Source organism: Symphalangus syndactylus, chromosome 22, assembly GCF_028878055.3.
Source record: "Symphalangus syndactylus isolate Jambi chromosome 22, NHGRI_mSymSyn1-v2.1_pri, whole genome shotgun sequence".
Lineage (NCBI taxonomy): Eukaryota > Metazoa > Chordata > Mammalia > Primates > Hylobatidae > Symphalangus > Symphalangus syndactylus.
In genome coordinates, this window is record NC_072444.2 from 15056045 (window position 1) to 15078854 (window position 22810).

General features: G+C 40.6%; 1 protein-coding gene across 3 annotated transcripts in view; it reads right to left on the minus strand.

Moving 5' to 3' along the window:
• Positions 1 to 22810, minus strand: part of ZBTB40 (zinc finger and BTB domain containing 40) — a 79703-nt gene that overhangs the window by 24067 nt on the left and 32826 nt on the right. For 2 of the 3 annotated variants that reach the window (XM_055261450.2, XM_055261451.2), the window contains exons 2-6: positions 16429 to 17193; positions 15543 to 15676; positions 5420 to 5612; positions 4663 to 4805; positions 846 to 1038 (exon numbers count right to left, since the gene is read on the minus strand). In XM_055261450.2, coding sequence (XP_055117425.1) covers positions 846 to 1038; positions 4663 to 4805; positions 5420 to 5612; positions 15543 to 15676; positions 16429 to 17125 — 1360 coding nt within the window. In that variant the 5' untranslated portion in view covers positions 17126 to 17193. The remainder of the gene's footprint in view (positions 1 to 845; positions 1039 to 4662; positions 4806 to 5419; positions 5613 to 15542; positions 15677 to 16428; positions 17194 to 22810) is intronic. The other variant, XM_055261452.2, reaches the window with a different exon arrangement.

Consider the following 22810-nt stretch of genomic DNA (forward strand, 5'->3'; position numbering starts at 1 on the left):
AGGGCATGAATAACACACCATATATATCCTTATGACGGAAAACTACACAGCCTTCAAAAACTAGGATTGTAGGGAGTTTTTCCGAACTGTGGAAAAGAATGCTGCTGTAATGTTACATGGGGAAACCATAAAATTATACAATATGACAGTATCTCAATATTATAAAAACGATAGATAAAATTTGTCAAGGTGTTAATATTGGCATACTTGAGTGGTAGGATTTTAATAGGTTTTCTTCCTTATATTTGGAATTGTCCAAGCTTGTATAAGTACATACTACTTTTATAGGCTAGGAACAAATATCCTTTTTCTGAAAACCATCTGAGTCCTAAATGCTCTGGGATAGGGAAGAGTTGGCTTGAGTTGGATTGTCTTTCTAGGAAATAGGATATGGACTCATTTCCCCAAGCTGAATGGACACCAGAATAGTGAGTTCTGGGGACTGCTGGAAGCAAACAGCACTCTAGTAGAAAACGGGAGATCGAGATTTGAGGCTTTGCTGCTCCTATTTGTGAATATGGTTGACAGAGTGCTGAGCTTTATGAGCACATTTGCTCCTCTGGCTTTCACAGGTGATCCTGGACAGCCCTGGGGAAGCCACACGTTAATAAATCCTGAGCCACAGGAACACCATGAGGGAGCTTAACTGAGGAGAGTCACTCTCAGATTTCAGATCTTAACTCCAGAGAGATTGAGAATTATCGATTTATGACAGCTAGTTTCTATTCTGCAATGACATTTCTTAACATTATCTTATCTCCTCAGCATGGAGCCAAAAGGGAGTTTCCAGCTATAATTTTCTGGAAGAGTGGTTCCAGTCTAGAGAGTCAACAATTAACTAATACCTGTGGCGCTTGGCAAAGTGGCTAATTTCTGCAACTTCTCTAGCAGAAGGCCCAGGTTTGGGAAAGTCATCTTCACAGCCTGGAGGAGTTTTACCAAACTCTCAGCAGTCAGGGTCTTCTCTTCAGTCATTCTGTGCAACAAATTTTCTATTGTCTCCTTGGGTGTTCTGCCCTCACAGCAATTCAGAATCACCTGCAGTGGCAAGCAATCAACCAGACACCAGTTACTGGCAATTCAACATTTATCTGACACACTACTGGAAAACCTAGCAAGATAGCATCACAAGATGCCCGATCTCCAGGTCCTCTTCTATTGGTCTCCAGCATTATTTTTTTCATAGTTTCTTCCTTATTCTGTTTCAACAAAAATCTAAAATATTTTCCACACAAATAACTGTGAAAATCTTTCTTTCTCAATTGCAGGTCTGTGTATATGCTCTGCTTCCAACAGCTTGCATTTTGTGAAAACATTCCTAAACTAGGCCTATCTGATACAGCAAGTAGCCTACCTCTAACCTGGTTCTTTAGATGTGGCTTGTTTAGACACTAAGATTGAGAAACACAGATTGATAATTAATATAGTTTAATGTTTTTTGGTCTTTTTTCAGTAAAGTTCATAATATTAGCATAGGTTATAATTTCATAGGTTATAATTCCATTGTTTTACTTTACTTGCATAGTAATCTGAATACTCAGATAATTTGTACAATTAGTCTGTGGACTCCAAAATATTAGATTTAAAGTGTCTTTCTGGATTATTTTTCTTGTGGATTCCTTATTATCCATTCCTCTCATTCTCAACAGCCACATATATCAGCTCCAGTCATAATTCAGCAATTCCACTCCTTTGTCTTTCCTTGGTGTGCTAGAGGATTTTGAGTCAAAAGGGCACAGAACTCTGGCAAAAGGATGAAAATAAAACACGTGACAGATATTTTACAGATATTTTTATATTACAATAGAACGATTTCTTAATGGACTACGGCATAATATGCATAGCTTAGCTCTTATGGAACTGATAAAGCAGGGGATTATTTCAATGCATGTAATCTACAGATTCACAGGAACTGAATTTTGAGCTTTCCTTTGGGAAAACGCCAGCTCCTAGTCATGGTAGTATGCCAGAGGCTGCCATTATCAAATTAACTTCCATTTTAAAATAATGAATTTAGCTTTAAAACCAAATTGGTTTTATATATATGAAAGGAATATATACATAATAAATCAAGCTGTCACATTCTTTGTCAGTACAGGACATAGTCATTCTCTTTAACGTCTAATATATAGATTTCCACTAAATAAATCATAATTTAAAATTAAGAGTTTGTATCTAAACACTATACTGACTTCAGAGCCAAATCTTGGTTCCTAAGCAATAATCCGATACATAAAGAGGCAGCCAGATACCGGTAAGAGTAAGCCTAGACTTTAAAGCCAGACAGACCTAGTTCAAATTGCAGTTCTAATATTTATTGCCTGTGTGACCTTGGGCAAGTTATTTAATTCTTCAAGCCTTATTTTCCTCACTTGCAAAAGAAGATAATACCAACTCTTGCACAGTTGTTACTGTAAAATGAAGGTGCTCTTTGTATGGCCTTGCCTAACTCCTAGGACAGATGTGATCTTTAAGAAATGACTATGTTATTGATATGATTAGGGAGAAGTACTCATAGGGGTTAAGAGAATGTGCTTTGATTAGAAGTCTAGTTCTTATTACGAGCCCCAAACAGCTGTGTCTTTGGGTGAGCTGCTTCACCTCCCTATGCTCTTGTTTCTTCATCTTTAAAATAAGGGTAATATCCATGATGTCATAAAGTTGCTATGAGGGCAAATCTCAGTAATGTTTAAAAAGTCCTCAGCACATTACCTGGCACACAGTAAGCAATAAATAAATGACAGCTATAGTAATTACTTTTTTTTTCTGTTTCCAGTCCTCATGTAAATATGTTCCTGGTTACTGCTTCTTACAAAACCCAACATATTTATAAAGGCCATGGCATCCATTATTAGCATAGTTTCTAACCAGAAAAAAAGTTCGAAAAGGCCTGGGTACACATTCCACACGATGTCAAAATACTGTGGCTATTCAATCAACATTCACCTCTCCACTCTCACTTTCTTAGTCCGCTTCAACTTTCATGAGAAGGAATCACTTAATGAAGCTCTGGTGGAACCCCAATCTTAAGAAGTGTTTTTGTGATTTATAACTAATTTAAGCTCTTCTGCTGCAGCTTTCTCTGTCAAGTAAACTGAAAGTGACACAAGAAAATGACAGTGTGGTCTGTCTTGCTGCACACAATGAGGCTGAGTTTGGACTCTATCGATAAATGCTGTTTTACCAAGATAATGAAACAGTTCAAAGGACACATTCAATCTCGCTAATAAAAAAAAGGTTTGAATGAGTAATCGAATGAAATCACTAAAGAGGGAATCAGGAACTTCTAGAGCTATAAGCAACTTAAATTGAGTGCCTGAAATTACACTTAATTTGAAGACTAAGGAGAAAAAAACAGAAGTTTAATCTTTTTATATTTTCTTTCTCTAAGAAGTTTAAAGGACTTAAAAATTTAAAAACAATTAAATCACAAAATGTAATTCTGAGATTAAAGGTTGTTCCCATTGTGTGTGTGTGTGTGTGTATGTGCGTGCACACATGTGCAACATAAGATCACTGAGAAAAATAAAATCGAGGATCTAGTGCTCACTGTAAATTCAGGGCTTAGCCATTATACCAGTGGCTTCTAAACGTTTTCTCTCCTGAACACCTAAGTCACTTCCCACAGTTTTAGGAATTGATGCCACAAAAGTACTCTATCCCTATTCCTTCCTTCCAGATATAAAAGTATTTTTAGCACAAAGTTGAAATCAATAACACCAACAAACATAGTTATCTAGTTGCCTTGAGAAGTCATGCCAGCAGTTTTATGAGGATTTTAGTAGCTAGCTGGTGGGAGAGTAAATTGGTACAACCTTCCTGAAGGGCAATTTGGCAATATGTATCAAACACTTGAAAATTTTTATACTCTCGATTCCAAAATTCCACTTCTTAGAAATTATAGTAAGGGAATAATTTCAGAGGTATGGAAAGATTTATGTGCAAGAATGTTCTTCACAACATCACTTTTAATAGCAAAAAAAAAAAAAAAAGGATACTAATGCCCAATGATAAAGAAACAAAATCCATATTATAGGTACAGACATGTATTAAGATATTAGGTAAAAAGTCAAGTTAGAAAACCCTATGTTCTATATAACCTCATCCTGGGATGACTCAAATGAGAAAGAGGGGAACATATGCTTCAGCATGTTAGCGGTGTCATCTCTCAGTGGTGAAATCTGAATTTTTTTCTTTTTGATTGCTTTCCCCATTTTCTACATATTCCAAATGTACAGTGCATTTCTATAAAGAGGAAAGGTGTCATAATAATTACAAAATTTCCTTAACATTTTAATTCTCGATACAGTTGCTTACAGTAAAAATTGATTGAGTCAGAGCAGGAATAGCATATATCCACCTTTCCATCTGTCCATCCGTCCATCCATCATCCATCTGTCCATCTGTCCACCTGTCCGTCCATCCACCCACCCATCCATCCATCCATCCATTCATTTTCCTTATGGCTCCACGTGCAAGGCCCTCAGCAAGCTACCGCGAGGAACGCGACAGGATATGAAACAAGCACCTCGACTTCAAGGTGCTTACTATGCAGTATGTATTAAAATACTGCAAAGTATAAAGTGCTATGTGCCACAAAAGAACATTTTTTTAAGTACTATATGAATTCAGAAGGAGGGAGGAGACACTTGACACAGTTACCCTTTTTTCAGTGCCAGTCAGGAATTCCTCCTTGGCTGTTTCCAGGAACTCCATAATAGGTCTCAGCTGTGTTACACACTGTATCAGGTCCTCTTTGTGTTCTAGTAACAGAACAGACAAGGTCTTTCCCTCCTCTGTGCTCCCTGGGGGAGAAAGAGTTAGAGACACACAAGAGAAGCTAGTCAATTTGAAGAAAATGACAGCATGGTTTGTCAAGAGAGATCTAACAGAATAATAAAGTGATTTTCAGCTTTTTCTGAGCACCTGAATGCAGAATCTCTTTTACAGAGGAAAATACTTTATTATTCTGTTTAAACTCTATGAAAGGAAAAATGTTTCATTTATCTGTCGAAACACAAAGCTGCAGAGCCAGCCAGAGGTTAACTTCCGGTTGGCAAGGCCACTGCTTTGTACCTAACCCAAACGAGAGAAACTTCAGCCTTAAAGTGCTGTCAGCGAACCAGTCCAACCTGGGTACTCAAGTCATTGATTTGGATGTGTGGCTTTTTGAAGGGCAGGAGAACACTGATGATATTCTCCAACTTCAAGGTGTCAGACTAGTTAACTGTGGGATAGAAATGGAGACTCAAATTTAGTTGGTGTATATTTAACATGCAGCTTCTGGAATTTACATGTGAAACTTACGTGAAAACCACCTAATAACTAAGCCACCAAAAAAACATATCATTGGAACAAACTTTATAGCATCATCCCAAAATAAAACCCTGCCATTCCAATGCATAGGATCTTCTCCTACCTTTTGGCTGCACTGTGTCCACATCTTCTGGCTTCCTGTCTAATAGTGCTGTTTTTACTGCAGGATTAGAATCTTGGTACAGCCTCAACAGGGACACAACAGTCTGAACATCCAGGCTCTCCTCTCTTACTTTACCCAGGATTCTCTGGAATGCTGAATGTCCTCCTTCGCCCTCGAAACATTTCACTATCATCTATGGAACAAAAGTACCCAGAAAGATAGATTAGCGAACCACAAGAACCATCCGCTCCTTGCATTTGGCAAACAAGGCCCTCAACAGTTTGATTCCCGCCAGCTTCTCCTGAAGCTCCCCACCCACTGCACTTTCTTCCCCAGCAGCAGTTCCAACAAGCCCTGCGGTCCCATGCTCCTACCCCTCTCTTCTGGAGGACTCCAATTCCACGACTCCATGCTCTAACCTTGCTCAGGGGTTACCTCTGCTGGGAGGCCTTTCCTGGCCACAGGCCCTACCTCCTCTTCACTGCTTTTAATTTGACATTTGTCACACTATATTATAATTATTTTTTTTCTCCTACTAGACTTCTTGAAGACAGGAATTATGCTTTCTAGGGCTCTGTATCTGCAGCAAATAGCATAGCCTGGCACACAGTAGGGGCTCAGTGAATTTTTAATAAACTTAATGCATTCTTACCTAATTATACCTTTCTGAACCTGGCATTTTAAGTATTTCACGGGCAAGGATGTCTGAATTTAAATTTAATGAACTGTCATTTTATTATTTGAGAATGCAATTAAAATCTCACAATTTAGGAAAAAAGAATACCTTAAATCATTTACATTATAAATGACAGACTATTTAAAAAGACATGGGCCTTATTAATTTTAGATATAGTCTGTAACAATTAAGGCTAACAATGTGTTGGCTTGTAGTTGCCAGCTGTAAGAACATATGACTCACATGTTAATTACCCCGTGTGAATGGCTGCTTTCAGCCTGAAGGGGCTTCACAGCTTCTTCCCCTAACCAACGTTTATATAACAAGCCTTGCCTCTGGCTTTGTGCCACTTGACCTTTCGGTGGCATTTGGCAGTGCCTCTGTATCACAATCCTCTTCTGATTTCAGCAGCACTGAAGTATGTGGGATAAGAACCTGCCTTCCTGACCACTCCTTTTCAGCCTTTTCCACTGGTTCTTCTTCCAAATCCATAACCATTAACCTCACCTAAGACTGGTCTCAATCTTTTATTTTTTTCTCCTTTTATATGCTCCCTTTTGAAAAGCTCTCACATGTATAGCTTTAACTATCACCTTTATGCAAACTTCTCTGAAAAGCAGCTCTAACCCTGCACTGTTTCAATCCAGAGCTGCCACACAGATTCTGCTGGACACACCTTGTCCTCCAGAGGTCTCAGGGGTGCATATAAAACCAAACTCATCATCTTGACTCTTCTAGACCCTTCTAAGACATCAACAACCCCAGTGGTAAAATAAACAAAATTAGCATTCCTTTCTTTGGTCTGACAGAACATCTCTCATGCAAATGCAAGGAAGGTCAATTGGAAGGTAAGGTTCATATTTCTATTTTAGCAATAATGAATTTACTTGAAAAAATCTGGTAACCAAAACTGAATTTCATGTGTACAGTCATATGTATAGGCTTTATGTTTCTACTTGACAAAACTACAATCTACCTTTGAAGTTTTTTAGTGTCAAGAAAAATTTTCTCACCAGAGTCTTTAGAGAGCAAAAGGTTAGTTTTCTACGTACACACGCCTCCCCACCACACTAAAGGAGCTCATGAATACTCCATCAACACAGCAAAATTTAGCTAGACAGCTCTTATTACAAATTCTGGTAGTAAGTATATGTTCAAGATTTTTATTTAGAGAGATTTTCTCTTTCTCCTCTCCTCCCGTGAGACCTTGTGTTTCTTGGCTTTGCTTTAGCTTGCTTCCTAAGCACAGGATGTCTGTATAAAGCTAAATTAAACTTTAAAAGTTTCCTGTGTTTTTCGGTCATCTCCAAAAGTACACATAGACAAAACACAGTTTAATAATCCATATCAACATATCACTAGTGTAAGAAACTTCTGAGAACCTAAGGTAACTCATCTTGTATTTAAAAAATAATAAACAAGAAATGAAGACGTCAGTTGAATGCTTAATCCCCTTTGGCTAAATTAAATCAACTTTTCATGCTTTTGTTAGTTGGCCTGAAATCTCTTTAAAATGCCTTTTCACTGACAGCAGTAGGGAACCCAAGGCAGGCAGCATCTAAAATGGATCCTAATACTTGACTCTGGGTATTCATGCCATTGGATTGAACCTCGTGACTTGCTTCTAAGAAGGAGAATATGGTAAAAGTTACAGGATGCTACTTTTGAGGTCAGGCTAGTTTGACTTCCATCTTGCCTGTGTTTTCTCTCTCTGCCCTTGCTCTGTGAGATGCAAGCTGCCATGTTGTGAGCTGCCCTACGGAGACACCCATGTGGCAAAGAACTGATGTCTCCAGCCAACAGTCAGGGAGTAAGCTTGGAAGTGGATCTTCTGAAGCCTGCCAACAGCCATGAGAGTGGGCTTAGAAAAAGATACTCCCCTGGTTGAACCTTGAGATGCAGCCCTGGCTGACACCTTGACTGCAGCCTGTGAGCGGCTGAGCCAGAGGATTCAGCTGAGCTCTACCTGGATTCCCGACCCACAGGAACTGTGGGAATAAATGTTTGTTGTTTGAAGTTGCTAGATTTTAGAGCAATTTGTGATATAGCACTGGATAATTAATACAGAGCCACTTGCTGCTAATACCGTCAGTAAACATATTTCTTTCTTTTTATTTTCCCTTTCCTTCCTGCCTGCCTTTTGTGCATCTCAATTGATATAGCATATAGTTATCTCATTCTAGCCTAGGCCAGGCTTTTCTTTTTTCCACCTGAAACTCTCTGAATATCCCAAATCCACATCTCTCAGTATCCAATTTGTCTGGCATTATCATTTGAGCCAGTGGGGAAGAGAAGCTTTCATCAATGGTGGCATCTGATACGCTTCTCATTATCCTCTCTGCTGTCTCCCTCTCTGCAGAACTACTCAGCAGTGAAATTAAAACATTTGTTCACTTCATTGCTCAACAGTGATGCTAGGGTGGCCATCTGGGAAGAGAAGCAGGGGTGGGCTGATGAAAGGGCCAGGAGAGGGCAGTTAGCTGCATGGACAGCCCTGCTCTCTCTGCTCTTTCTTTCAGAACCTACTGGGGACCTACGCCAGTGCCAGCACTACAGCAGTTACTCCATCAGCCCCCTAAAGCTGCCTAGCGCTCCACAGTGGAATAAGCAAGCAGGCCCTTTTCTGCAACAGTTTCTCTGCCTAAACAGAAGGGTATTAGGATATTAGGATAGGCAGGGGTTCATCAATTACTATCATGTAACAGAACTCCAAAAGCTGAACCAAAACAGAGTTCTGCTGAAAGGGCTAAGTTCTTTAACCATACATTTGGAACTAACTCTTAATTCTCAGGGGTAAGGGTACTTCAATAAATTCATGTTAATGCATGGTCACAGAAGTAATCTAAATACCTATGAGTGAAATATAGATAAATATATTTCAAGATGAGACCATTTCTTTTCCCTCTGTAAGTGAAAAACCATTTAATCTTTCCCTTAACTCAAGCTTTTTAACTGAGTTGACTTATTTACCCAATTGTTCGCCTACTGCCTTCAGATCTGTTTGAGTTACACTATATTCTTGTTCACTCAGGCCTCCCTTGACTGCTGAGGGCTGGGTGATGGCAATAATGATAGAGACTACAATCGCTCCACATCATCCTGGACACTGTGCCATCTACCTTCTTCCTCACACCAGGCCTGAGAGGCGTTACTACTACTACTTTAGATGAACTTCAGAGAGGTTAAGTAACTTGCCTAAGGTCACAGGTCTAGTAAGTAGAGTAGCTGGCACCCCTTTCACCTCATTCTACCTCCCAGATTTAAGCATAATCAAATCTATTTACACTGGGTTCTATTAGACTTACCAGAATCAATACCGGTTTGAATACTGGGTAGTATGTAGACAATCTGTATCACTTTTCTTGGTCTCAATGAATATAAAGACTGGTACATAGTAGGTGCTCAATAAATGTTTAATTGAATAAAATTCCCTTGCCATAAAACCATTAGCCCTTCTATCTATGGCTGCATATCTTAGGCTTAATCATTAACAGAAAGGAGATTTGGAAAAACAACAACTTATTTTCACCTTTCATAGACCTGTAAAATGAATCTCATTAACTCACTCTCAAGAGGGCTACCCAACCCTGTCAGTGAACAGGGCCCTCCAAACACAGGTCTGCACTTGACAAACTTCCAAAGCAGCAACACAGCTGAAAACATCAGATTCACATAGGAGAAGAGACGTGTTTGCCTTTGAAATAAAGTTGAAGGAGAAAAAAATGCTACCAGGTCTTCAGCTTTGGGAGTCTTCTAGATTTTTAGGTGAAGAGTGGATCAAAAAGCACAGAAATCAATAGTAGAAAAAGTTATCTCCTTATTCTAGTTAAAGACCCACTTTGCTGTATACACAATTAATTAAAAGCAGAGACATGGCTAGGAATAAAGAAGGAAGACAATTTCAGCCTTCATCTTTCTCCCATGCTGGATGTTTCCTGCCCTCGATCATCAGGCTCCAAGTTCTTCAGCATTTGCATTCTTGGACTTACACCGGTGGGTTGCCAAGGGCTCTCCAGCCGTTGGCAAAAGACTGAAGGCTGCACTGCTGGTTTCCCTACTTTTGAGGTTTTGGGACTTGGACTGATCCACCAATGGCTTCCTTGCTCCTCAAGGTACAGACGGCCTATCGTGGGACTTTACCTTGTTACTGTGTGCCACCTACCATGGCTTTGGCCACTTTCTGTTGGATTGCACCTGAAGTTAGAGCAGCTGCTGCCATTTCTGTCACCACGAGGGCAAGCCTTTCTGAAAGTGGAGGCCACAGAGAGGAAGCATTGCTGAGAGACGGGGAGAAAGAACCCAGGTCCTGATGATGGTGTTGCCATACCTGTAGCCAGCCATGGCCAGGGCTATCTCTCTTTCTACACTATGAAGTCACAGGAGCCAACAAGTTAACTTTTTGCATAAGCCAGTTTGGACCAGTAAATTGCACACAGAAGGTGCTCAAAGGAATCCCAGAAGCCCAGCGCTGGAAAGGGCCCCACAATTCAGCTGGTCTGGTGTTCCTTGTGGTACGTGAATGTGTTTACAATGTCCCCCTACAACTGTCTCTGATATTCCCATGTCTACCCTAACTTAGTTGTTTTAGTATCAACGTGGTGCCTCCCAGGCAACGTGGTGTCCTGGATGAGAACGGGATCTCTGATGCCTCCACGCTTCTGAGCACCGCCTGGTCTGCAGGGACCATGGGTGGTGTCTGAATCCTCAGTGAAATTCCCTGAGCCTCACAGTCCCAGTGGGGCTTGTCTGTCACTGAGTTGCAAGCCACGCTCAATCCCTGGGGATGCTGAGTGCCATTAATGGACACGTGATGCCAGCTAAATAAAAACAATTTTCAACCTCCAGAAAGTATCCCAGCCACTCACAAAATCATCCACTGTGTCTCATTGTATGCAGGTCTTGTTAGCTCCATGCTGTTCTCGATCTATAGCATCTCTGCTGCCTGCACATCGGGAGGCAGACACATGTCAGAAAATACAGACGAGAGAACTGGAAAATGCCAGTGCCAGCGTCCTGTCCAACCCCTACCTTGCCTTTGTTTGTTTTTACCCATATGAAAACTGGCAAAAAGAGGCAAAACAACTTGCCTAAAGCCACAGAGCAAATAAGCAGCAGTGTCAAAACTTGTTAATGCTAATGTCCAGGAGAGTTAAATGATTCCTAAAACATAAAAAAGGCTGGGTGCGGTGGCTCATGCCTGTAATCCCAGCACTTTGGGAGGCCAAGGCGGGTGGATGGATCACCTGAGGTCAGGAGTTTGAGACCAGCCTGAACAATATGGTGAAACCCCGTCTCTACTAAAAATACAAAAATTAGCCAGGCATGGTGGCGTGTGCCTGTAGTCCCAGCTACTCAGGAGGCTGTGGCAGGAGAATTGCTTGAACCCAGGAGGCCGAGGTTGCAGTGAGCCGAGATTGCACCACTGCACTCCAGCCTGGGCAACAGAGCAAGATTCCGTCTCAAAAAACAAACAAACAAACAACAACAAAAAAACCTAGCACAAAAACTGAAAAAAAGTATGAGTCTGGCTCTACATAAAAGTTTTACTCAGCTTAGCCAGAGGTCAGAAGTGACCTCTTAGGTCACTACCTGCTTTTCTAATGGGTAAGGGATATTACACTGATATAAAGACAGGCAGAAGACATGTTCCCATCCCAGCACCCAAGAGATTTCTCTTTAATAAGTTTTGCCTTTGGTTTCTCACAATTCAAGTAGCCCAGCTTCTTCTCATGTTGCTGCAATTGCTGCTCAGGGAATGGCTTTGCCACCTTTCATCATTGATCTCAGGAAATAAAATAATCAGGACACTAGTTCATGGCATCCTCCCTAAACTCAATCCTGCCCAGGTTCACACCTCACAGCTGTGTTTCAGAAATGGAATGACACATCCAGGAGTAGACTATTCTTAATGTTAAGCTGTTCTCAAGTTATGATTAACCAAACAACAACCAATCACAAGACACCACTCAAAGCTCTTGGGGAGCTAAAAATGTATAAACAGAAAAACAAAATACCCCAAACAAACTTTAAAATTGTACGGAAATGTGAAACAATGTTGTTCTAAGTGAACAGCTCTTAAATGCGCTCATTGCTGAAGCCTTATGGTGAAATCTGTAATTTGGCGACTCCTGTGCATACTTCCCCCAAAATAATCACACATGTGGCAGGAATTCTCTGCTGTCAAGATACTCTTTAAGGACAGGGATCAAGTCTCATTGAAGTTTCTCTGCCTAGCAAGCGGCTCAGTCTGGCACATATCAGTTGCTCAGTAAACATCTGCTAAATCAAAGGGTAAGCAAATGAGGAAAATGGGTATTCGGTGGCCTCTCATGCCACTGAAAGGTGCCAGCACAGACATTATGACATCTGCCATCACACACTAAGAGTTTTGGAAGCCATTCACTTCTCCAACTATGCTTCTCAAAATGTAATCTACAGGTTCCAAAACAGCAACCCATGGGGAGCCTGTTAAATATGTAGATTCTCAAGTTCTAACACAGCCTAAGAATCAGACACTATGGAAATGGGTTCTGGAGGTATACATTTTAACAAGCACCTCAGATGATTTTTCTATACATTGCTAGAGACTGATTGCTTCATACTAGACACTACCCCTGCAGTACAGGAAGCTACTTCCTCTAGAGACTGTTCTAGAAAGTGATTGCTTCAGACTAGACACTGCCCTTGCAGTTTAGGAAGCTACTTCCAAATGGATGGTGGTACCTATCTGAAAGCATGCCTTACAAATTAAGCTTAAAGTAACAGCAAACCATCTCATGTGTCAGAGTAAATGGCCATGGCACCAGGATATTATAAGGCATTCAGTGAAAAGGGGGTTTCAAGATCTATTAGGTCTAAAAATACTGAGTTAATGTAAAAACAAACAATAGCGGGTGTTACCTACTGATCTCCTACTGAGTGCCTGGCATTTTACTATGAGTTTTATATAAATAATCTTAATTCACAATGACCCCATGAGGTAGGTGACAGTATCCCCATTTTACAAACGAGGACACTGAGGCTTATAAAGATGAAGCTGCCTAAAGTCACAATGCTAGTAGATAGTAGAGGTGGATAAATGAATTGTATATCCACACAATGCACACAACTCAGCAATAAGAAGGAATGAACACACAACAGTAGGGGTGTACCTCTGTAGAGTTCACAGAAAAAGAAAAAAGGAAAAAAAAAAAACATGGATGAATCTCAAGATACTTATGCTGAATGAAAGCCAGACAAAAAACACATACCATATGACTCTATTTATACAATCCTCTGGAAAATACAAACTTACGTATAGTGACCGAAAGCAGACCAGCGGTTACCCGGGGCATGGGTAAGTGGAAGGGGCAGGAGAGAGGGGTAGTACATAGGGACAAGAAGAAACTTTTGGGGGTGATGGAGATGTTTACCATCTTGCCTTTGGTGATGGTTTCAGGGTATATACCAAAACTAATCACACTGTACACCATACCTATGTACAGGTTACTGCATATGTCAGTCACAGCTCAACAAGGCTGTCTGAAAGAAAGTACGAGAGACAGACAGAGAGAGCAGTAGACGCCCAAGTACAAAGCAGCAGCTCCCTAACTCTCTATTTAATCTTATGTTCTTAAAGTATCTGTTCTCTTTTTCTTTCTGAAGTTCAAAGATTGATTATGGACTGTAACAGAATCGGCTTTAAAAACAGCCACCAAGTGATTTGCAGAGCTCCTACTCTGACCTCTCAAACTGAGGAAGAAATAACATAAGCCTATAATGATCACCAACAGCAAATCAGTGTTCTTTTAAAGTACTATTGATGATATTGCCATCAAAAGATTAGAACAAGAAATGGAAAAAAAGAAAGAAATGCTGAACGAATGCAGTATAACAGACATTTCTTCATCACCTGTTACATGCCATATACTTTTAGGTACCAATGTTAAAAAAAATGCATAAGACACAGTTCAACTAAGTATAAAGGTGACACTAATAGCTTCAGTATTGCTGATCTAAGGAATAATGTCACTCCTCTGTAGCCAAAGTTAAGTGGAGAGGAAGCCTTAAGAGAAAATGGTGTGTCTAGAAGCTATCAAGGTAAAAAACTAATGACAAAAATGATGGATTTAACAGTTAAGAGAACATGCAAGTGCAAAAATATAAAACCATAATGTCCTTCAGCGTAATCAGTACAAAGAATACCAAGGATTTATGACTTGAAACCTCCCAAAGAGAGTCATCAGGATTAGCCTAGCCTTGTAAATAGCATGTCTCCCAAGAAAACAATGTATAGCCAACTGTCAGTTAACACAGCTAAAATAAATACTAGACCTTGAATTTGTTTTTTAAAAAAGTTGCTATGAATCAAGAAAACATTTAATTATTAGAAGGCATGTATTACTTGAATTAATACAAAATTGCCTACAGCAACATGGGAGGACTGACCCACACTACCCCCTACCAATCACAGGAGCAAGCCTGCTGGGGCAGTGCCCTCTCGCTCTGCCAGCAGCCTCTCAGAAAGGGGAAGCAGGGCTGGGAGAAAAGGGAAATCAATGGAATTCTAAATTGGTTGTGGAGGCGAATCCTGCAGGGTCAGGCGTGAAGAATCAAGTATTGAGCGATCACACAGGTGGGAATGCGTCTCAACTGAGTTACTTAAAAAAAGAGGTCAGCTAAGAAAGCATGATATTCATTTGGCAGTTTCGTGTCAGGCGATTCCGAAACACTTATACATACATGCATCACTTTTACCCTGTTGGGAGGCAGTATAACTCTGTGTGTAAGGGAGCAGCTCTGAAGTCAGAATGCTGAGGTTTCAATTCTGGCTCAGGGTCATATGAGCTCTGTGACCTTCGCCAAATTACACTACCTCTTTGAGACAGTTTTCTCATGCATAAAACAGGACTTAACAATAATATCCACACTGATGATTTTTGTGAAAATTAAATGCGGTAACACATATGCCAAGCTTAATACAGGGAGTGTTCAATAAATGTTTATTTACTACTACTGTTTTTATGTCTGAAAATGGCCACTGTTATTCCTAAATATTGGATGCATTTTACCAATAATTTATAAGTTTATATAAAGTCCTTTTGTTCATGTTTTGAGTATCTGTTGTTTTAATTTTAATGGTTTAAGTCTCAAGTTTGGGGTTATACATGGCTACCTTCTTAATTTTATCTGTGATTAATCAGGAGGAAATGGTATGATCAGTTAAGTATCCTGGATCAAAACTGGTTAGAAGCTAGGATTCTCCTGGTGATCAAAATGTAACGTCATTCTGAAAGTATCCTGCCTAAGTACTTTTGCAAGACTGCCCTTTAGGGAATAAATGTCAAAAAAAAATTTAAAGTTTCAAAACACTGAAACCCTGGGCTATTTCCACCCCATGTGAAAAGTGAGTAAGGTATCCTGAGAACACTAAACTAACAAACAAGTACAAAAGTCAGAGGTGCCTACCTCCTTCTGTGGACCTTTAATTTCTGAACACACTTCTAGTTTTTTTAAAACATCCTGAGTAACCATGAGTGCATCTGAGAAGGTACCTTCATTTTCTAGAAGAAAATTCAGCTGGTAGTGTTTCCTTTCACATGCTAAATGTAGAACAAAACAAAACAAATCAGAAATTCATTACTTGAAATAAATTTTTACAAGTTTAAGCTGTCTGAGCACCTTCAGGTCATATACTGCACTTAACTGATCTCTAACTAGCACATTAGTTATGAATAACAGAAAACAGTATCTCTCACAGCTTCCTCCTTTGTGCTGTCCTCAGCCTAGTTAAAACAGCAGATAATCAGCAGGACGTGGTGGCTCCCGCCTGTAATCCCAGCACTTTGGGAGGCTGAGGCAGATGGATCACGAGGTCAGGAGTTCGAGTCCAGCCTGGCCAACATGGTGAAATCCCATCTCTATTAAAAATACAAAAAACTAGCTGGGCATGGTGGCACATGCCTGTAATCCCAGCTACTCGGGAGGCTGAGGCAGGAGAATCGCTTGAACCCGGGAGGCGGAGGTTGCAGTCAACTGAGATCATGCCATTGCACTTCAGCCTGGGCAACAGAGCAAGACTCCGTCTCAAGAGAAAACAAAACAAAACAAAACAAAACAGATAATTATCAAAATGGTACATCATTATTCCAATACTGCTTTTCTGCTCTGTAGTTCATGTTTGGACTTTCAATGTTCAAAAACACAGACGCTTTTAAAAGAAGAATGGCCCAGTACGGTACTGCACTGAATTTTGGTTTTCTACTTAACAGTGGTCTTTGATAAATGTATTAATCAAACATTAAAACTGATAAAGATCATTGAAAACAGAAGGATGGATTATAAAACAATTTACCTGGTTCTGTGCTTGTCTCCTTTGCCTCACTAAAGGTTTGCACAGCAGGGGAGGGGGAACAAACTTCAGCTGTGGTAGGAGTCGCCACTGGGTTTTCTGCATTCCTCTGGCTCTCCTGGGCTGTGGGAGAATTCACACTCATCTCTTGTGAAACTGAATGGGCTGCTTCCTCAGTCTCAGCTTTCACAGGGTCCCCTGGAGTGGCAGAAAGCTCTGGGGAAGAATGAGGCTCTCCAGCACCTTCAGATGAAAGGATTTCTACTTGAGGCTTCTCTGGTTCCTTTCTGACTGTCTCTGAGGATGGCGCAGAGACATCCCTTACCACCTGACCCTGAACGGAGCAGTTTACAAGGCTGGTCAGAAGATTTTTGCAGCTAACAGCTACATCAAACATCTGTAGACTGTCTGCTAAGGAGATGATTTTGGAGAAGTTGTGCTTGCCCACAGGTAGTTTGCCCGTGTACATCATTTCCAACAAGAGCGCAAACTCCTCGGGGCTCACCACAGATGCATCGATGGAGATGGTATCTGTGTTATCCAGCAGGGTTTTGAACAGGAGGCTGGCAGCAGCCAGGACAAGCTTGTGAGCCCTGAAGTAAATGGTACCAATGGAGATGGTGCAATCACAGAACTGCTGCTCCTTGCACAGAGTGTAGAGCTGCTGCAGCAGCTGCCGGCTGTAGTTGGGGAGCTCCATTGCGTCAACTCTGTCCCAAGAACTGCTCTTCCTCTCCTCTCCTAGAGTCAGCTTTGGGAGGACAGGCCCTAGAGAAACCCAAAAAATACCAGGTTAAAACTTCAAAAAACCACAGGGAAAGGCCTTGAATGAAATGCTGAATGAACAGAAAGGCATTTCACTCATTCATCCAACAAATGTTGCTTAATAGGGAGGAACAGTATGCCAGGTATACTAAATCAATAATGATCACTATCATTATGTGTTTAAATATAGGAAAGAGACTGTGCATAATGCTTTGTATGGACGATCTCATTTGATTCTCACAATGATTCGGTGGAAAAGATATTATTTCCTCCCCATTTTACAGATGAGATTGGAGCTTTGATGGACCAAGAGAATCACCCTAAGGAAAAACAGCCATCTCACTGACTTCAAAGCTCTAACTACACTACCATTCCTGCTCCCAAACAGCTCTCAGCTACCTAGAGGAGAAAAATATGTAGACGGAGACTTACAATACAATGTCCTTGGCTTATTCGGTCTAGCCCTAACAATGGATGGAGGTCATCATTCTCTTCCTCTGAAAATACATTTTTCACTTGGTTCTCCTTCTCACTCACTAGCCATGTCTTCCCAGTCGCCTTGGTTGGGTCCTCTGCGTCAGTGCAACCTTTAAAGCTTGAAGTGCTCAAGGACCCAGTCATCCCACCTCTTACCTTCCCTCTCTTCTGATTCCACAGCTTTGAAATATCATCTAAATGCTGACAGCTTTCAGATTTATGTCTCTGGCTCAGGCTGTTCCTCTGAACTCCTGATGTAGACCTCCAACTACCTACTCGACATCTCCAACTGGAACCTGGTTTCTGAAGCGTAACATATCCAAAATTCTCCTGCCGCTTTCCCACCTCACAGCAATTCTGTCCTTCTAGTTCTTCAGACTAAAACCAAGTCATCCTTGACTTTTGCTTTTTCTCATACGCCATATCCAATCCTTTATAAATCCTGTTGGCTCTACCTTCAAAACATATCCAAAATCCAACCGCTAATTTCCTTCACTGTCTCCTCTCTAGTCAGTCCAAACTGCCATCATCTCTTACCTAGATTACTGCAGCAACCTCCTAATTAGCCTCCATGCCTCCATCCTCCCCTACTGCTACCCCTACCTCATCCTATCTTCGACCCAGTAGGCGGAGCAATCTACTTAACACACAGCCAGATCTTGCTGCTTCTTTGCACAAAAAGCCTTAAATGGCTTCCAGTCTTAGAGTAGAAGTCAAAGTTCTTACAATGGCCTAGCAAGCCTTTAATCATGATCTGGCTGTCATCGGCTCCTAACCTTATCTTTTACCACTCACTCTCCCCCTCCCCCGTTCTGCTCTGAGAACTCTGCCTTCCTTGCTGACCTGGCAATATACCAAGCATGCTCTGCGTTCTCTGCCTCAGGGCTGAGCATGCTTAGTATATCTGTGCCTGGCTGGCTGGCTCACTTCTACCAGCCCTTTGCTCAGAAACCATTTAGCAGTAAGGCCTTTCCTGACCATGTTTTTGCAACAAGCAACCTCCCCTCCAACCTCAGAATATCCCACTCCTTTGTCTGCTTTGTTTTTCAGCATAGCACTTATCACCTACTGACATACTATGTTTTTATTTGTTATTATCTATCTGCCTTCACTAGAATGTAAGCTCCATTAGGGTAAGAACTTAATTTTATCACCTGCTGTATCCCAGTGCTTAAAATTCTGCTTAGCACAAATACTGTTGATTACTTGGTAGAATGAATAAATAACTAAAAGGCAACATCATGATGGATTTGTACACAGAAACACAGTTTGGGGGACAGGAGAGTCCAGGAGTTAGAGTAAAGCTTTGAGGGAATAACAGCTGACCTGTGTCTTAAAAGAGACGGACACAGAGATGAGGTAAAAAGAATGGGAGGAAAAGGCAATCCTGGCAGGGATGCCTGCATGAGGCATGCAGATAAGAAAACATCCCGTGGTAGCAGGCAGGAGGATTAGGAACTGAGATTATTACTGGAACATAAAGCAGGGAATAGGAGTGTTAAGAGATGAATCTGGAGAGGCAGACAGGGGTGTTGGCCACAGAGGGATATACAGGCCATGCTTACGAGCTTGGAGGTTATCCTAAAAGCAATGAGCAGCCATTGAGGCGTTTGAAGGGCTTTAAGCAGCAAAGTCATGTGGTCAGATATGCATTTTAAATATACCACCTAAGTAACATGTGTACAGAATTTGAGGGGGCTAATGCTGGAGACGGGCTCTATTATTGCAGGAGATCAGGAGAAAATCAATGAGGGCTTCAAGCAGGAGAACTGGTAATAGGAGAGAGCCAAAAAACACTGCCAAAGTATAGCTGTCATGACCTAGGGGCTGAATGGACGTGAAGGACGGAGAGCAACAATTCCCAGGTTCCTGGCGTGGTGAGTGGATGGATGATAAGATGATCCAGATAATACAAGAACAGACAGTTTAGGGGAAGAGACGTCTAGTTCAGTTTTGGGTTTGAGGAACTTATCTTTGAGGATCTTTGAGGAAATTATATAATCTCACTTGTAAAAGAAAAAAGTACGCTAAGAAAAGACTGGAAAGACATATGTCAAAAAACCAGGAATTGCTTTTGTTAGAGGATTATGGGTGATTCTGTTTCCACTCCACCATTTCTACATTTACTGACACTGAAATTGACAGATAAAAATATAAATAAAAATATTTCAGAGTTCCAGTTTCCATTCTGGCATGTCAGGAGCTTAGAAGTCACCATGTCCTAAAAGCAAACAAACTGAACAAACTGAAAAATCAACAACTCTTCTTTAATTCGTCAGAAAAGAAAGGTCACAGGGCAAATCACTGTCCCTAAAATTAGAGACAGACAGGCAGACACAGAGAATCACAACTTAATGAACAAAAAACACAAGCCAGGTACAGCGGCTCATGCTTGTAATCTCAGCACTTTGGGAGGCTGAGGCGGGCGGATCACTTGAAGTCAGGAGTTCGAGACCAGCCTGGTCAACATGGCAAAACCTCGTCTCTACTAAAAATACACAAATTAGCCAGGCATGGTGGCGGGCACCTGGAACCCCAGCTATTCAGGAGGCTGAGGCAGGAGAATAACTTGAACCTAGGAGGCAGAGGCTGCAGTGAGCCCAGATCACACCACTGTACTCCAGCCTGGGTGACAGAGGGAGACTCCGTCTCAAAAAACAAAACAAAACAAAAACAACATATGAACAAAAGCCTCTGTAGGAACAAGTGCCAGGTTAAGAAAATCTGAACTGCAATCAAATCACCGGAGGCTCAGTGTGCACAACTCTGAGAGTTAAAAACTCTGGGGGGGATTCAGCCATAGGGGCCCCCCCAACACTTCTGTGAGCTTTACCTCCTAGAGCTCTAACAAGTCCTCACAATGAACAGTAAAGAAAAATCCCCTCTTGCTTCTAGCAGCGGGAGAGGGAAAAGGAACCATTTTGAAATCTGCCAGAGCACTCTGTTTTTAACAACGCCTGCCTTCAAGAAAACTATTTTACAAGAGCCTAACTGGCTACAGTTTTCTCAGAGCCCAACCTACCTGGAGAAAAACAAATACCCAACTCCAGCTCCCTCCAGCCATCCTGTACCATCTAAGGAGCAAAAATGCCTGAGAGCACTTGGGAAGTTCACAGCCCAGGCGCACAAGCTCACCAAAAGATTAAGACTGAATCCCAGGACTACAGAAAGCTTCTCCTCCCCTGCACCCTACTACCAAATCACTAAAGGCCTAGCTATAGCAGTTCCTTTTATGCAGTACATTATGTCCACCTTTCAACAAAAAAATTACAAGGCATACTAAAAGGCAAACAGACAAAACCCAAAAACAGTTTGGAGAGACACAGCAAACTTCAAAACCAGACTCAGATATAGCAAGAATGTCCAAATTAGCACACCAGGATTTTGTTTTTAAGACTATGATTAAATAGCTTTAATGGGAAAAGTACAAAATATGTAAGAATAGATGGATAATGTAAGCAGAGAAATGGAAATTCTAAGAAAGAATCAAAAAGAAATGCTAGAGATAAAAAACACCATAACAGAAAAGAAGACTGCCTTTGATGAGCTCATTAGTAGACTGGAAACGACTGAGGAAAGAATCTCTTAGCTTGAAGATGTAACAATCCAAAACGAAAAAGCAAAGTAAAAAAAGAAGAAAAAAACAGAACAGAATATCTAACAGTGGGAAGACTAGAAAAGAAATAACTAATGCAAAATGGGGACACCAGAAGGGGAAGAGAGAAAAGCAGCAATATTTGATGCAATAATGACTGAGAATTTCCCCAAATTAATGACAGACACCACATCACAGATCCAGGAAACTCAGGACATTAAGCCTAGGCATATAGTTTTCAAATGTCAGAAAATCAAAGATGGCCATGGCAACAAAGAAAAAAAAATAGACAATACAATTTATTAATATCAGTATCACTGTATATCCCATATACATTAAAAATATAAGGTAATTTATCAATGTCCACAAATATAACCTAAATAAAATGATCCAAATTCCTTGAACGATGCAATCTGTCAAAACTCACACACGCAGCAATAGACTATCTGAATAGGCCTATATCTATTAAAGAAGGTGAATCAATAATAACCTCCCCAAAGTGGAAGCAACAGGCCCAGATGTGTCCACTAATGAGTTTCACCCAATATTTAAGACAGAAATTATACCAATTCTCTACAAACTCTTCCAGAAGATAGAAGCAGAGGGAATATTTCCCAACTCATTCTTTGAGGCCAACATTAACCTACCAAAACCACACAGAGACATTACAAGAAAAGAAAACCACAAACCAATATCTCTCGTGAAGATAGATGCAAAAATCCTCAACAAAATATTAGCAACTTGACTCTAACAATGCCTAAAGAGAATTATACATCATAGCCAAATGGGACTTCTCACAGGTATGCAAGGCTGGTTCAACATTCAAAATCAATTAATGTAATCCATCGCATCAACAGGCTAAAGAAGAAAAATCAGATGAACATGTCAACAGAAAGATGCAGAAAAAGCATCTGGCAGAAATCCAATGCCCATTCATGATAAAAACTCCAACAAACTAGAAATAGAGGGGAACTGCCTCAACTTCATAAAGAACGTCTACAAAAAACCTACAGCTGACATCATTCATAACGGTGAGAAACTCAAAGTCTTCCCACTGGGATTATAAACAAGGCTGGGATATCCCAGTTCACCACTGATCTTAAACACTGTACTGGAAGTCCTAGCTAATGCAACAAGACAAGAAAAGGAAATAAAAGGTATACTGATTGGGAAGGAAGTTAAAACTGTCTTTGTTTGCAGACTACATGATTGTCTTTATAGAAAATTAGAAATGACAAAAAACCTCCTGGAACTAATAAGAGATTATAGCAAAGTTGTAAGACATAAGGTTAATATATAAAAGCCAATTGTTTTCCTATATAACAGCAATAAGGTAGAATTTGAAATTAAAAACTTTACCATTTACACTAGCACCCCAAAAAGAGAAATACTTAGGTATAAATCTAACAAAATATGTACAAGATCTATATGAAGAAAACAACAAAACTCTGATGAAAGATATCAAAGAACTTAAAAAATGGAGAGATAGCCCATGTTGTTAGATAGAAATATTCAGTATTTTCAGAGACTCAGATCTTCCCCATGACC